Source organism: Pezoporus flaviventris, unplaced genomic scaffold, assembly GCF_033815535.1.
Source record: "Pezoporus flaviventris isolate CSIRO_AGI_PZ_B2104156 unplaced genomic scaffold, CSIRO_AGI_Pfla_v1 ptg000041l, whole genome shotgun sequence".
NCBI classification, from domain to species: domain Eukaryota; kingdom Metazoa; phylum Chordata; class Aves; order Psittaciformes; family Psittacidae; genus Pezoporus; species Pezoporus flaviventris.
The window spans coordinates 4,666,181-4,683,066 of record NW_026892589.1 but is presented as its reverse complement, the minus strand read 5'-3'; the positions used below and the strand labels follow the sequence as shown (position 1 = coordinate 4,683,066).

Below are 16,886 nucleotides of genomic sequence, written 5' to 3'. Positions count from 1 at the left end.
CTGGGGACACCAAAGCACTCTCAGATGGCATCCCCTTGACAGTGCAGATGTTTAGCTGAGGAGACAGAGCTAGAAGGTACACTGATGAAGAGGAAACACGGCCAAGAAACCACCCCAGCCATCCTCAGCCTTTCCGCCACAGCGGAAAGCCTCCCCTTTGATTGTTCTGGTAGCAGTAGGGAACGTGCATTATTTGCAGCACTCTTCCTGAGACTCATGGAACCAAAGCAGTGGTACTACAAAGTCCCTGCCACTAATATCCTCCTCATCCCTGGAGAAAATGATCTTCCCTCTCCTTTCTGCAGCATGGTAATGTTTTATTTAGGGAACTGCTAAATGATAAAAGTCTTGGGGACAAGACGATGGGAAACAGAGAGAGAACAGGAACAACTACCAACTGATGGGGAGGTTAACTGGCTTCCACATCACAGCAAAGGAGACATGAGTATGGCAGAGACAGAGTTTGTGGGCATCTGATCTTGGAAATACTGTGACTGGCACTTACATGAGACAGAACACCCAGGCAGCACTGCAAGGTCAGATTTTTTCACAGGCTTAGGACTACCTATGATTTTTATTGTTAGAACCCTGGCAGGACATCCTCCAGTAAAGTGAGGTAAGTGCATCAGGGAGGAAAGGTGTAACCAATGACAAGATCAGAGCACAAGATAGGAGTGGGTGTAGCTGAAAGCGTGAGGATTCTTTCCTAAACCACAAGGGACTATCATTTCAATGATATATTTCTAGCCAAACCATATACCACAGTTTAACAAGCAACAGAACCCTCTAGGTTGTCACAGTGTGTGAAAATATTCTACCATTTGTCATATTTCAATTTCATGTTAATCTTGAATCATCCTCACAGAAACTCCCTCATAACTCAAAGGAAAAACCTAGAATGACAGTAGAAAGATTACTTTGCCCAAGCACTGCTGAAAAGCAGTAGGGTTCATGCTGTGAGTTGTGGTAAAGCACATTGTTTATCTTTTCACTAACACGGGAAAACAAAAGGGCAATGATTGGTACAAAACCTGTGAAGCTCTTGCTCCCTCCTGGGAAAGGTTAGGTCTGTATACTGAAACCTCTCTGGAATCACTGCAGTATTCCTAACACCACTCAGAATTCACACACAGTAGCCTTTTATATGTTCAAAATCCTGTGCAGGTCTGAGTTGAAAAATCCTCAGAACTCTCTGGCAAAATGTGCCATTTTCAAGTGTTTGCTCATTTCAGAGACCAGAGAAGAAGCTGCACTATGTCAGAATAAAAGATCATGGCAGTGATTTTACTTGCCAGAATGATTCAGGGATATGCACAGGAGGCTGTGAAGCATGCTTGGTTGTGGGGGTTCTTTAAGTGGCCAGAACACGGTAGCTAACTGGAAGCAGCTTTAACTCTTAATAAGCTGCCTCAGACCACAGCATGTACTGGTCCTGGCCAGATAGAAGGATGTGGATTTATTCTTTATATAACAAAAGTAAAGTAACTAGAATTCACAAGCATAAACAGGAAAACATGAAAAAGCCTGTTTATCAGAAGCTGTCACCATTGCACCATGCTGAAAAAAGCTCTACATGAAAGAGGAAAAAAACACAAACTATGCTAAGAAAATGTTAAAAAAAAAAAACTAAAAAGAAAACCAACAAACCACAAAACAAAATTAAAAAAAAAAACAAGCTAGATCAGAATTCAGATGTCCACCATTTCCAGAACCAACCCAAAGACACCTCATGCTCGGCAAACACAATTAAGGACTCAGCATCAGCAGCCACTTTTAAAATAAGCCCAGGCCTGTCTTAACAAGTGAATTTTTACTGCTCTGCAAACTTTACTAAAGTGGATTATTTTGGCTTAGAACTGAATTAAATCCCACTGAAGACGATTGATCTGAAACAATGACCTTTCACTGTAGAACATGACATGAAAGACTTTGGGGATAAGACTAATGAAGTACAGAGATAAAACAAAATGCTTCTACCAACAGTTTCAAAAGCAGCCTCTTATTCTGGGTGCCCTACTTGAGTTGCTGTGTAAGTGCTTATTTCCTTTGAAAACGAGGCCCCAAGCAAGTTGAGCCAAGCATCCAGAACAGGAGACTGCCAGAAAATACTGGCCTTGAAGATGGATCTCCTAACGTTTGTCCTGAGTGGTTCTCAAGATATGCCCATTAGTTCTGTGATAGCCAGAGGAATCACCAAGGGGACTTAGAGCAGGGAAACTGCTTCTCATGCCATTAATCATCACTAGTGCTGTAGTGGATTAGTTCAGCCATTTCTACAACACACTTCTTACTACTGATAGGCTAGAACAGCTCAGTCTCTGACCTTGCCAGTCTTCGGGCTGTCTGTCAAAATGCCAAGAGGAAAGCCACCTCTAGGCAGCAGTGCTGAAAAGTTCTGATGCCTGCCTATTGGGAAAGCGTCCTTCTCACCTCCGGGACAGCCAAGTAATAGAACTGCTGAAAGTGCTCCTAGATTTCCATCCCTTCTGTGATCAATTCACACATATAAGCATTGTTCTTTGGGCACTTATATGCATTTTAAGATAAAAATGACTTTTTTCTATTTAGGGCAAATTTCTTTCCTTTGATAGGCCATGCCATGTTGAGGAAGACATTGTCATTCGACAACAGCACGCAGAGCACATTCAGCTCAGGGCAGGTCAGCCACGTGCTCAGAGTGCTTCTAAATACAGCTCCAAGGAAGAGCAACATAAACACACCCAGAGCTTGCTACATATGGTAGGACAGGGACACCAGAACATGATGGGGATGCAAATCACACCCAGGAAAAAAGAACAAGGCAAGACACAAACTGAACAATTCAAATGCTAGCCCAATGTGAATACAATATAAACAACTCCACTACACTGTCTTCATAGACTAGCACAGGCAGAGAAGGCCAAATCCTAAGCATCACTGGCATTCAGCAGAGGTCCACCTGATCTCTTTCTCTGCTGCATGGCTATGCATCCCTGTCCATTCCAACTCATAGGTGGGCAGGCAGCAGCCTGCCCCTGAACTCTGCTCAGCTCTATCTGTAACTCACCATCATCTGTAGGCACAGCTCACAAATTCTTGTCCAAATGCCATTAGTGCTCAGAAGTGATTTGTGCAGATTGAATATCCAGGTGGCACGAAGCAAAGATGCTAGCTGGCCAAAACATACTGTACTGCAACCACTTGACTTTACATCACTCGAAGAGATCTCATGATAAAAGTCACATTTATAGTTTGGGTTGGAAGGACCTTAAAGCTCATCCAGTTCCAACCCCTGCCACAGGCAGGGACACCTTCCACTAGAGCAGGTTGCTCCAAGGCCCTGTGTCCAGCCTGGCCTTGAACACTGCCAGGGATGGGGCAGCTGCAGCTTCTCTGGAAATGGTTGCCCTGGGTTTAATGTTCTGGCTTTCACATATCAAACTTTGAATCACCTAACATACATTTCCAGAAAAGAAGTTATTTCATCTGGGAATTGACCTAGAAAATTCAGCTGTCCTCCAGAGAACAACTGTGCCAAATTCAGAAATTAAATTCATTAAGTGTAAAAGAAGAAGCTTTAATTCTGCTTTAGGTGCAAAGCCTTTTTCAGATTTAAGTTTGGGAAAGAAACTTGCCAATCTAGCACTCCTAACTTAGGAGTTCTGGTAAATTCAGCCTCTTCTTTTCAACTAAGAGGTCAAAACAAGTAAAGAAAATCACACAGACTTAGGACTCCAGGTACTGTTAAGTCACACAACAAGGGTCGGTCACCTCCAAACCCAAATACTTGCATTTCCTAGTGTGAGTTGTTTTCTGAAAAAATGTTTAATTTTGAAGGATGGCTACCTAAAATTTCTGTGCAATTTGTGTTGATCTCACCTTTATCATCTTCCCTGTCAGGGAACAGCACTAAGTATTTGAAGGAAACTGAAACTACATCTCATTTTAAGAGACGTAATTCCTCTTTACTCCAATACATCAGTCCTTAACAGCAGGGCAATGTAATCCGCATGTATTACACAGCAGTGACCAGGTAAATCACAGTAATCCCAGTGATACGTCACATCGTTAGGGGTGAAAAATTAAGTACCTTTTTTTGGGATCTCACACAAAAATCTATCAAGATCCAGTGTGAACTTTGCTGGGGGGCTGCTGCTTCACTTGGCGCATGACAGGGTCTTGCTCTCCTTGCACTACGGGCCGCAGAGATGCAGCTCTGACCCACCACGGGGCAATGGCCCGTAAACGGGTGTCACACGGCGCAGCTGGGGTCGCGGTCCCGGTCGGCGGCGGCGGGCAGGGCCGGCTCCGCGGCTCACGGCGAGCCCTGTCCCGCTCAGCCCCGCCGCTCCCTCAGGCGAGGCGCGCGCGGGCCGCCAACGGTCGCCCCTCTGAGGCGCCGCGCACCCGCGCCGCTGTTGCTATGGCTCGACGGCGGGCGGCAGCCAATCAGCGGGCGGCAGGGTATATTTGTCGCTGTTGCTACCGCCGCGGCGGACCAATGGGGAGGAAGCAGGAAGGCGGGGCGAGGCCGCCATGGCGGTGCGGACCCGCAGCGGGGAGCGGCCCCCGCGGTCACCCGGTCCCGGTGCTGCCCGTGCCCGAGGCTGGGTTCACCCGAGGCCGCTCTGTGGAAGGAAACAGACGTAAACGTGTGCATCACAACCCTTCCCAGCACCGCCGTTCTGAACACGGCCCCTCCCACAGCAAGAACACGGCGCTGCCGGGGGGCCACCGGGGTTAAGCACGTATCAGGGCCTCAGAGCACACAGGTGGAGCCCGGGCAGCCGGTGCTGGGGTTTTAATACATAATTAAAATACCGCGTGGGAATTACCACTTCGCACCCTCACCTTGAAAAATGCAGCCTGCAGAAACAGTCATTCAAAACCTTTATTTGCTAACGTTATTGCAACAGGTACTGGAGGCGTCCACTTCGTGTAGCTCAGGGCTGGAGTTTCATTGAAGATTACCCCTTGTCCACTACAGATTTAAAACCCAGCAGTAACACTTAGGGAAAACAGCCCGAAGACAGCCCAGTGACTTGCAGCATTAAACTGCATCATGTGATGCTTCATGTCCTAATGCTCTCACACACAATTCTGCTTTGTAGCCTCTAAGAGAAAGGAAGGAAAACAGAGCTCCTGCTCCGTGAGCAACGTGAGGTGAAGGAGTGTAAGAGGTGCCTTGAGGCTGGGTGAAGTAAGGAAAGGAGCTGGGAGACAGGAACAGAGCAGCATGCACTCCCTGGGAGAGCCGCAGTTGAACAGCTCACCCCCGCCGAGTAAGCAGCCTCCAGCCTACACAGCATCAGCCCCACACTTACTACAGTGTGTAGGAAACTTGAGCCTGCACAACTCACGCTGCATTGCAGGGCCCTCATCTGAACACGATGGCCGCTGCCTGGTGCCAGAGACTGCCTGAGGGTCACACACTGGCCCTGGTAGTTTGTGTCCATCCGGATGTGGGCACTGACAATGGATCAAGAATTCAGCAGCTCCTACATCTCCATTCATCCTTCTTTCCTGGGCAATCTGAGATACAGGTTGCATTAAACACTGACAACGCTGGTAGGCCCTCCCCCTACTGCAAGAACATTGACTTCAGCACTGATAATTCTGCCAGTTTGTGTCACCTGTGATACTCTGGAGTACTGTACACTCCAGCAGTTACACCCAGCAGTACCACCGAGATGCAGGGATGAGAAATAGCAGTATTTTACCAGCACTAAGCTGATACTTTACCTTCCAGGCCTGAGAAAAAGTTACCCAATACCCACTGCCAGGCAATAAAACTCAGTTTTACTCTTTCTGAGTACAGGAGCTTCATTTACCTTCATCATGTAATGAACAACTCTGATCTGACCAGTGCTATGGGTAGAAATACTTAACCGCCACAGAACCAGCGACTTGATATTTTTAGCATCTGCAGTGCAGCTTCAGCCTGCTCTAGTCAAAACCTGCAGTCCACAATGCACCTTTCATGCCTTCTATCCTTTGCAAAACTCTTAACCAAACTGTAACAAAACCAAACTTTGCAACCATTACAACAGACCTTCATTATCTTTCTACCTCACTCTCTGTTCATCTCCATGCCAAGCCCCTCATTCATGCCAAAAAAAGTATGGGGAAAGGATGGGGTGTTTCCTAGGGAAGTGCAGACCACATTGAACATCTCTGCAGGCGGGTCACATTCGTCCACTGGCTGAGAATTCAAAGAGCAGCCATGCTGCCCAGAACGTGTCGTTGGTTAACGGGTTGCCAACCGGATCCTCCAGGACCTGAAAGACACAAAAAGAAATCAAAGCTTCACCACATGTGATCCTTAATGATGGCAATGCCCTTGCTCAGGGTAGAAAAGCTCCTTTGGGCAGAAGGGAGGGAACGTGAGTGGTGAGGGCTGCACGCATGAAGCAACAAAGTCTTTGTTCCGCTCTGAGATCAGATAGGGTAATCCATCTGTACAGGAGATGGTTATAAAGATGACAAGCACAATCAGTGCACAAATCAACTCTCAGTAATGCAGAGAAGAGCAATTCCCTTCCATTTGCCCAAGACACTGGCTCCTATAAAAGCAAGTAACTGACAGAGGGTAAGACCAGGATGAAATAAGGGAGTGATCACCTGAACAAGGGAGCTGCTTTCAGGGAAGGGAAGAAACAGATCCAAATTGCTTTTTTTGTTTTATTCTCATGTTGGCTCTGCTGGGATGCATCACCTATGAAACCAAATTGCAAGTCATGCATGGACAAAAGGAAGAGGACATCTGCACCCCTGTGATTCAGACATAGGAACCAAACACCTGCATATTCCTGCAAGAAGGCCAGGGCAAGCTGATTCAGCAAGACACAGAGTGCCTGAGAAGTCTGTAGAATGCTGTAAAATCACTTACCCACTCAAGCCCTTCCTCTTCCTGCAGCACACATTAAAACACATAAAAATTGCTTTTCTGAATTCCTCAACTTAAAAAAAAGATCCAAAGATGTCCCCTTTCAACATCTGCAGGCATCACAGGGTGTTTTGCTCCCCAGCCCATAAGGCACTGAGTGCCATGTTTTTATACCATTGCAAAATCAGTGCAGGAATGCAAAGTAGCAAGATGAAAACTAGCTATAGAGACTGCATGCTCTGGAAATGTAAGAAAAGGCTCATTCATTATTAATGCCCAAAGCTTTCCTACTCATCTGGCTCACATTATGGCTGGTAAAAAGGCCACTCTCCAAGATACAGATCTTTATATTGATGCTTTCAAAGGCTCGAAAGAGGTTCTGTTACTGCCCTCGGAGCTGCAGCCGCTTCCTGTAATGAGGCCAGCAGATATGGTCCCCTGCTTTTGAAAATCCTTTTAAGCAGCTCACAATGCAAGAGAAACAGAAATGGATGCTAACTGACTGGGAGACCAACACTCATGAGGCCAAAAAATAGCTCAAGGTACAGTTTAGATAAGGCTTTCTTGGGTACTATTTTAAAGACTTTTAATTCAAAGATGTGCTCGCATCCCCTTGAAAGCACCAGATTTCTAACTTCTATTCTCTACTGCCTTAAAATCACCATGAGAAGGCATGCAGACTGCATCCAGACCCTGGAAGCAAGTTATCATGTCCTATAATATACTGCTCCATACACTGCTATCAGCCATCTCGGAACAGTGCAAAATCCCTTTTCCTTATCAACCACAGTCTTAGAAATGGAAATTACATGAAAGACTTTAAGAGGTCTGAGAGGGCAGAGTCAAATTCTGCAGATCCCCGCAGAGCAGAGGGCCCTCAAGCAGCTCTCTTCCTATATCGTCTTCTTTCCACAGAGCTCTCCATTGCTCAAAACATAAACAGTACTTTGGATCTGTACAGGCTGCTTTAGCCATCATTTCAATGACACACTTGGTAAAATTAGCATCTGATAAGCAATTCAAGTGAAAAGACCAACAAAAGCACCTCTCCTTCTAGCGTCTGTGGGATACTACCCCAGGGAATGCCCACCCTGCTCTGAACTGGATTCCAAAGGTATGCTTTGATCAAACACCTTTGATACTAAATATGATACTTCACATCTCCCTTGTGAGAGCTACAGCTAGATGGTGCGTACAGGCCTGAGCAGCTTTTGCTGAACATTAGGTGTGTTCTCTCACCTGGCTTTGTCCCAAGGCTTGGCTTTCTTCCATGCAGGGTGCAGAAACAGGTGGACACTGAGGCTTGCCAAACACAGAGTGACAGTAACTACAAGAAAATACAATATACAAATGCATTTGTATTTATGCCCAACTCAGCACCTACTGTAATGCTTTGCAGCAGGACAAGAGGGGTTGCTGGCAAGACCATTCAGTCAAAGTTCTATTAAGCTGTCTGTAAAACTGCTCCATTTCTCAAAATTGTTACAGCCTGAAAATAGAGATTCTGCACGGGGAAGACTAGCCTGACCAGGAGCAGCACACAGGAATGACCTTCTTTTTGCCCCCAGAATGCCCCATAAACAAGGAGATGTCTACCAAAACATCTCTCTCCTGAAACATATTTGAAAAACACAGACCTTAAGAGTCAAAACAGGCAAACATTTAGCTTTAGACACAGCCACAACATTGGCTACCATTCTACAATAGCTTTTCAAGGCTGCCAGTCTGGGGACATGGCTTCCCCATCCACAAGTCCCCTGGGGCATTGCCAACCTCTCAGAAGAGGTCACAGTCTGCGGGCACTGGATCAAGTGGGAGACACTGGGTACTTGACAAAGGGATGTCCTCTCTGTTCATCACCAACTCAAAAGAATCTATAATTCCAACATCACTGCCCCCACCACTCCCAGGTATAGCCCAGGGTATGAAAGGCCATACAGGCCTAGACCAAAAGGTGCCAAGTAACAGAGCATAGGGAAAAAGCAGAAGAAACAAGGTAAGGGTCAACTTGCCATTCCTTGGAATGCACCGAAGGTTCCAGCAAGCAGTCTTGGGACTCCTCTGCTGGAGGCTGCATTTTGGCGATGCCATTTACTAATGACAAATGGACTCAAGCCCTTGCCCCCTCCTTCCCCCACCAAGAATGTCTGATCTCTTTTCGCAGCCCACTTACACTGACATGCACAATGCCCTTAGCAACAAGTTCTGTGATTTAATTATGCAACATGCCAAAAAGTAGCCTCCTTTTATGCTTTTTGAGCTTGCTGCCTGCCAGTGTCGGGGTGCTGGGTTATCCAGAGGGGAGAGCCTAACAGCAAGACTGGATCAGACTCCCCTGTCAGGCAGCAGGAGCAGATGGAAACAGTCAGCTTCCAGCCTGGTTCCCCCTCACACTCCCACCTCACAGCCCTGTAGATCATAAGAGGCTTGGATACAGCCCAAGTGCGTAGGACCAACAGTAAAGACCCCATGAAAGAAATCATCAGGAATTGTTCTAATGAGCTTTCAGGCCAAGTCCTTTCCAGGTCAGCACCTTTGAAAATGAGACAGGCAGATGAAGGGTCCTTGTGCTGACTTGTAGCTCTACCCCTGCAGTTAAGAAGCAAGGAGCCAGAAGTGTTGGCAGGGCAGTGAGAGCACAACACTGAGGCCACCCCCCTTGGGTGACCTTGGCTAAATAATTTCCTTTTCTGTGCTTTACTCTTGTCTGTAAACAGAGGTAACTTCACTGCCCTGTCTTTCCAGGATAGCAACACTCACTTGCCTTACAGTTTAAGCTCTTGCCTGATTCATGAGTCTCCACGTGAGTGATGCTCCTTACAACATTATTGCTAAAGAGGACTCTGGTGACACAATACTTTCTCTCTTATCAGTAACTCTGTTAGAGGCCTCTGCCTGATAACAAAGGTGATCCTTATTCACTGCCATTCACTGAGCCTTCTTCTTACTTAAGACTACCCACATGAGGTCTGCTGGCTCTTTGGAGAGAAACTGCGAAAGAGCCTAGATGAGACTGCAGCCTAGGCATCACTCATTTCCAAAGAGATCAGTGTTCCTTAGCATTCACAGTGTTCTGGGGAGTTAAAGGCTTTCTGGTTCAAGCTGGACCAGGCCACTAAACAGGGGTTATGAATAAGAGTTCAAATAACTATATCCTCCCCAGAAGGTGTCAATGAAGCAGCAAGTCCTGCCCCTGACAGGAATACGATAAAGGGTGTGTAGGTTCCTGGCACAACTGACATAACCCAACAAGGAGACATTCACCATAGATTTCTTCTGCTGGTGGAACAGATTTTAAAAATAAACATGAGCTCACTCTGGAGTCAGAACATGCAATTTTAAATCCAGCCAGAGCAGTGCCAGCAAGCCTCACTGGTCCTTTACGATCTGTAGCCACTCTTTGAAACTGCAAATCCTAGAACACGTACTGAGGTGGGTTTACAATGCCCTGACCTGGATTGTCAGTTCAGAGCGAGGAGCCTGACATGAACATGAACATCAAGCCAACCGGGAAACAGAGGTAAAAGGCAGAAATTATTTCAGCAGGGAACTGGGAGGCGAAACCCCACTGATCTTTATCTCCAGTGAATCACTGCCTTCCCTGGTTGCTTGACAAAACCTCTCTGCGCCTCTGCTTCCTCATCTCTAAAGTGAATAAAAGGAATAAAACTGCTTCTACCTACCTCTCTGACATATTACTGACAGCATCATGCTAGCACAAATGCTGGACAGTGTCAAGGCAGAAGGGTTGTGAAATGGAGCTACTGCTCCTGCTGTGCCTTTCAGATCAGTAAACTAAAGGAACCTCGTCATGTCTGTTTGGCAGTGTTTATTTTTATGTAACTTATGGGGGTTGTGTAACATATGGAAGATGGCACGGATTGCTGCTGGTTTGCACTCTCTGAATTTATCTCAAGTCCCAGAGAAAACCTACATTTATTAATAAAACATTTATTACAGGTGGAAAACAAAGACAGAATAGTGCCTGTCTTTCTGTCTTCCAGTTTGGAAAGCCTGCACTATGGAATAATCTGGTCATGAGGTTATGAAGCTACAAACACTATTTTAGGATTAAGTATGGGCCCTACCAACCCAGCCCACAGAATCAGCTCTCACTGAATCACTATGATTTTCTGCCAAAAAGAAAAACAGTCAAACAGCTTAGAAACTAAACCTGCTTTAAAGAGAGGGGTTCATTTATTTTCTGATCAGGTTGGTCTCAGATCTCCCTTGTGCCACCACCATAAGCCACATATACACTTATACAGCATTTCCCATTTCCAGTGCACAGGTAGAAGTATCTGCAAAACATGATGGACACAAGGAGAGCCAAGCCCCTGAAATGAGATGCATCACCACACTCTTTCTACAACCTTCTTCAACAGGGGGATGAGGACAAGGCTAACCCCATAGCATCACTGTCACTCCTGCCTTTAAGAAGCCCTGTGCTTTCCATTCCCTTTACCTGTGGGGAAGAACAGACTCCAGGGTCCCTAGCTGTCCTTCTCTAAGGATGAAGCTTTCAACCTCTAAATCTGACTGCTGAATGATTCTTCCTGAACTGGCCTCAATACAGCCACCTTGAGGGACTCTGCTCAAGGGAGCTCTGATACCTGCTGAAATAAATGTTCACATTAAAGACAGTTACAGAAAACATGACCCCAGCCTCTGACCCATCTATTTGTCCTCTCCTTGCTCTACATTCACAAGGGTTGGGTGAATGGCAGTCACAGTGGTTTTTGTTCTGCAGACCTACAGCAAAAGCAGGTGGACATCACTTACATATCCTGCAAAGGCTATTGTTAAAAACAGAAGAGATGGTGGGAATGCTGAACAAGACCAGGCAGGAAGGAAACAGAGAGGGAGAGAGAAAGAATAAGAGGAAGGAGAAGGGAAAGTGAGAATGTGTTGCTGAAGATGCAAACTGTGTCACAGTTAAGAAGTTCCCAGCCTGTGCTCAGGCAAGCTCTTGAGAAAAACCCAGAAGCTTGAAAACTGACAAGGTGAGCAAACACCTGAAGGGACTCTTGCAGTGGAAATGCTAAAAGGAATCCACCTTGCTGGAAAAATACTATCTTATGGAAACAGTTACAATTTAGGCAAAAGAGTAGGTAAGAATGTCTGTTTCAACACCTTAAACCGATGGGTTTTCTCACAGATACTATGGGAGCAGAACTGCAGAGCTCAAGTAAACCCTGCTGCCATTTGTCATGACACTGGAAACCCACGTAAGTGAGCAAGAGTGTTTACAGCAAAGGGAAGAGAAGCTTGAAAGCTCTCAAGGTCAATGATCTGGGTGCAGTTTTACTAACCTTCTATACTTGGGGTCCACATAGAGCCAGAGACTCCTCCGGTGCTGCAAGGGGCCTGCCACATGGCCAGCCGTTCATCTGGGAAGGTAAGGGATCCACAGGGGCACAGGACAAAGTTACCCAGCTGGGGGTTGGTATCAGCACTGCTTGCTGCTTCTCTGGCTTGCAGGACAGCAGGGTTAAAGCAGGTTCCTGGTTCCAGCATAGCCTCAGGGCAAAATGATACAGTTTGTTCAGTGCTGTGGGTGGTCAAGAAAGCCTTGTTTGTCCTCGCTTCATACAGCTCACTGCTCGGCATAAAGCTGTAATGGTGGAGAAAATGAATTAGCCAAACATACTGCTTTGCAAAGAGAGGCACCCACCAGCTAAACCTTTGAATCCTGCCCTTGATAGCTGGGAAGTTAACTGCTAGATGCTCTGACTGCCTGATGCTCAGCATGGACCATTCCCCATATATGGAGTCAAGACTCCTAAGTTATGTCTCCTGGGAACTGACATGAAAGTCAGTTCTATTAACAGCTTTAAACGTTGCTTCATCTCTGAACTGTCACTGTGAAGGCTTTTTCATACATCACCTGGATTCCAGCATCTTTAAATATGTTCCCTCAGGAGGCTTATCCAGATCTGCAGCTGACTGGTCCCACCCTGGGTCACAGGTCATGAGAGTTCTCTCCATTTGCTCAGAGCCGATGCCTACATAAGATCCATCTGAAAGGTGTGGGCCAGGCAGGTGAAGGAACACCAATAGTTACTCCAGAAAACAATGAAACAAGTCTAATTTGCCAAATGCAGCAAGACCCTCTTGTACTTCCTGACTGATATTTGGTCAAGATTCTGTGAAGGGACATGGCAATACTGGGTTTTACTGGACTACATCCCTGATCCCAGGATCTGAGCACTAAAACCTGCTGCCTTGCAGGTACTTGCTGTCAGTGCCCCTTCTGAGGCAGGCATCTGTTAGCCTGTTCTTGCACAGGCCCTATCAGTGTTTGCTTCTTCTATGAGTGACAGCCTCTAGACAAACAATGAGGCACTCCACTGAAGAAGATCTCTTCCATGTCCACTTGATCCATCAGCATATAGATGCTGTTCTGGAAAAGGAATACCCTTCCTTTCCTGAGGGAATTTAAAGCAGGTTTTCAGCTTTCTGGATCACATCCTAAGCCCATTAGCAAGAAACAAACCTGCAGTCTGTGGAGCATAGAATCCTCTGTCCTGCTGCTGCACTGTGGGATAAGCCAGAGCCCTCTCAGGACATGAGTTTTTTTGCTTTTCCATACGAGGGAGGCCGGATTTTTGACGCCGTCGGTAATTTGCAAACCAGTTGTAGACCTGAGTTGGCTGCAGGTTCATGTCCCGAGCCAGTCCCTCCTGCAAACCCATGTGCAGGGAGAGATCAATGGAAAAAGAATAAACCGCATCCAAATAATCAGGATTTCTTTTTTTTTCCAGTTCCAAAAGCAACAGAGCAAAAGAGCCTTAAACCCAGAGACATTTGATCACTAAGGCTCTGACAAGTGGATCCCATTGAGGAGACTGATTTGTAAACTCAAAAGAGTTGTTGGAATACATACATTCCCCCCTGCTCCCCCACTCAATTTGTCTGCTAAGAAATAACCAACACAACCAAAACAGCCCCATCTACTGCTATTTTATATTGCTATATTTGAATGGAAAACCTGACCGAAGCATGCTCTTCCCACAGAATGACAGCTTTGCATCACTACCGTGACACTAACAGGATGAACACTAATGTGTTTACCACATTACAGAGTTTCCACAAACTGTAAGCAGCATAAACATCTGTATCACATTCACAGAAAAATGCCTGCTGTATGAAACTGCTAAAGAATGAGATCACGTAAGTGAAGAACGTATTGGGAAATTAATGCATAAGTGATCATTGTATCCTGACCTTTTAGGACTTAACCGTGCAACCTCATTATGCTCCCAAACCAGATTGCGGGGGGCTTTTTTAATGAACATTTCGAAGTTGTTGCTGCTTTGTGAAATAAACCAACTCCACGCTGCAGAGCTGTTCCCCAAGACATCCTGCCTTATGTGAGAAGGGTGCTGGAAAAATTGAGCACCACAGAGACAGACTTGACAGTCTGAAGCCCTCACCTTGCGAGGGAGTAATCAACAAGGATTACTGAATTAATTCACATGTCACTTCCATTACAGATTTATCCTTGTTCAAATAAGGAAGACAGATGCAGACATGAACACAACTTATCACGTTTTCAAATTCTGTGAATTTAATGTGATAAGGCAGTATAAAATATATTCTGGTAAGCAAAAAGCAATTTAATACAGGCTATAACTCACTCAAGTCAGAACTATTTATCACTCTAATACAGCTCTTCTGAGTGATGGCTGTTTTGCTGCCTATGCTGAACCACTACCAAATTAGAACTGTTAGAAGCTTAGTGAGGAACTTTATATCTCCTGATCATTTTGTCCAAAGCAAGTGAGATTACTTAGCATGAACCCAGTGACTCTTTTAAGGAAACCTTCAGGAAAAGATCAAGTCTGGGGAATCCCAGCCCCACTGGGGCTTTAGAAAACAGGGATTTAGAATGAAATCAGTTCTAGACCCCTGATCACAGAGTTCTGCTTCTCTGTGACAAGGAGACTTGGTTAGAAGTAGCATATCCCTACCCGCTGTTTCTTGTTTGGATTTGTTGTCACCTCTGCAGCAAACCTGTGCAGTTGCTGGCGCACTTCATCTGAATGGTTTCGATTCTTCAAACCTTCAGGACAAAGGGAAATAGGTGGAGGATTCCTGTACACAGGAGAAAACAGGATTAAAAAATAACCCCAGAAGTCTCGTTCACATTGCCACAAGTGGTCAAACCGTCAAGAACCACCTAGCTCTGAGAAGCAGCATCCTGAGGTGCAAAACCAGCCTCTGCATTTCTATGCCCTGCATCTACCAGATACAGCAAAGAAAAATGAACCTGTTCCCCCACACCATGGTACCTCTTCCTGCAACGGAACTTCTGCAGCGGTGTCAGAAAATCTGTGTGATGTTGCTCCATTACCCTCCGGTAGTGAATCTCATGCCAAAGTTGCACCAGCTTCTCCTTCTGTTCTGCCTTGCTATACTAAAACCAAAACAGCATGTAAGCAAACTCTCTCCAGGTAGTCAGCCAGGCTTCCTGTAAAGGAGAAAACCCTCAACAGCCAGAAACTTACTCAGAGGTTCCTACTAGCCTGACAAAGCTGGTAGCATTATCCAAGTCTATGGCTCCCTGAATTTCCTCTAATGTACAGAAGGAGTTGCCTAATTCCCCTTTTCCCTGGTGAAAAGGGCTACATTACCAGATCTAGAGGCCAAAATTCCTCCCCTTGAGTGGTACCATCCAGCCTTCCTCATTATCTTCCCATCCTGGATGCCCTCTAGACCTGGCTTCCCCAAGGCTTTTACATCCTGAGCCCTAAATTTGTGAAAAACTCGAAGAACCATCCCTTTAGAGAACAAAAATCCTGCTTTCACAAACTACAGCCAACCCCATAATCACCCAGTTACATTCTGCCCCTTGGCTGATTAATAGTAACTGCCTGTAGCAGTTTTTATCTTGCATTTCAGGTGAACCAAAGCACACCTATCACCTTCTGCTGCCGAATGCCAGCTGGAAACACTCCATGTCCTGCTGTTTGGATACTTCTGCACTAACAGCTCTAACTGCTGTTTTTCTAATACTCCTTTTGCCTGCATGAAGAAACAAAGAACAGTTCCCTACCTCCAGCAGTCTGCAGGCTGTGTCATGCTGCCCTTTCTGGATATGAACAAACACGCAAGCTTGGACAACATGGATGTTAGTGAGAAAATACATCTTGTGCTTGCATCCCATCATGGCCCCAACCAGCTTCTCCAGACTAGGAAATGAGCTCTGGAGATCCTGGCAAAGCTGTCCTGCTAGATCCAGCAGCTTGGCAGGTGGGGGATCCTTGTTTTTATTCCTGTTTAACATGGCCATGAACCGCTTCATCCTTATGTCCTGTTGAAAGACTTTTCTATGCAATGCACAAAGTTGTGAGTTGTGGTTAGATAAAAACTATTATCTCCCATTTTTACATTCCATGGTATGCTTGGAGTTTTTGTTTTAATAAAGGGAAGAAATTTACTGTGGTGTTAAAAGCAGTCTGGGGATCTCAGAACACTCACAACTAGGCCTAAAGCAGCCTGAAAGGGTAAAGCCACCCCAGGCTTGTGGCTGAGAAAACTGAGCTCAGAAAGACACATCAAACTCGCCCCAAAACTCGGTGGCTGAAGGAGGAACTGCACACAGGGGTGGGCCCAGCCGTTCCCGCTTGAGTCCCCGAGTGGCTGGGAACACCGGGGGTGCTGCGGAAGTGCCAGCATTGGCCATGCCGCTCAGAGCCCAAACCTCCATACCCAGCTCCCCACGGGAACAGGTTAAAAACTACCAGAGCACAAAGTCTAGAGACACTCGAGTGAAATTAATGAGCTTTCTTCTCCAAAATGGCACGGGACAGGGGCAGGGGCAGGCGGCAGTTACAGCAAAGCGTGACTCCAATGGGTGCCGGAGCTGGTGTTCGCTCGGGGAAAGGATGCCTGTGCCCACCGGGTCCCCTTGGGCACTCCCAACCCCTGGACCGCTCCAGCCCCGCCGGACAAAAGGAGGAAGAGCTGGTAGATACCTGCGAGGTTGAGGAGCGGGTTCACCCCGGCAGCCCCGTCC

At 46.2% G+C, this 16,886-nt stretch overlaps 1 protein-coding gene across 3 annotated transcripts; it reads right to left on the bottom strand.

Moving 5' to 3' along the window:
- Positions 1-5,489: 5,489 nt before the first annotated feature.
- Positions 5,490-16,602, bottom strand: ANHX (anomalous homeobox). Of its 3 annotated transcripts, none has more exons than XM_061465940.1 (9): positions 15,924-16,602; positions 15,160-15,284; positions 14,839-14,962; positions 13,362-13,548; positions 12,753-12,885; positions 12,178-12,479; positions 11,331-11,478; positions 8,105-8,192; positions 5,490-6,257 (listed from the first exon to the last, which is right to left on the bottom strand). In XM_061465940.1, exons 1-9 carry the CDS (start codon positions 16,170-16,172, stop codon positions 6,165-6,167), a joined length of 1,449 nt encoding a protein of 482 aa, XP_061321924.1. In that variant the 5' UTR covers positions 16,173-16,602; the 3' UTR covers positions 5,490-6,164. The 3 variants fall into 3 exon arrangements, with proteins under 3 accessions (XP_061321924.1, XP_061321926.1, XP_061321925.1); XM_061465942.1 differs by having other exon boundaries at positions 15,160-15,338; positions 15,924-16,016; XM_061465941.1 differs by lacking the exon at positions 11,331-11,478.
- Between the last annotated feature and the right edge of the window lie 284 nt (positions 16,603-16,886).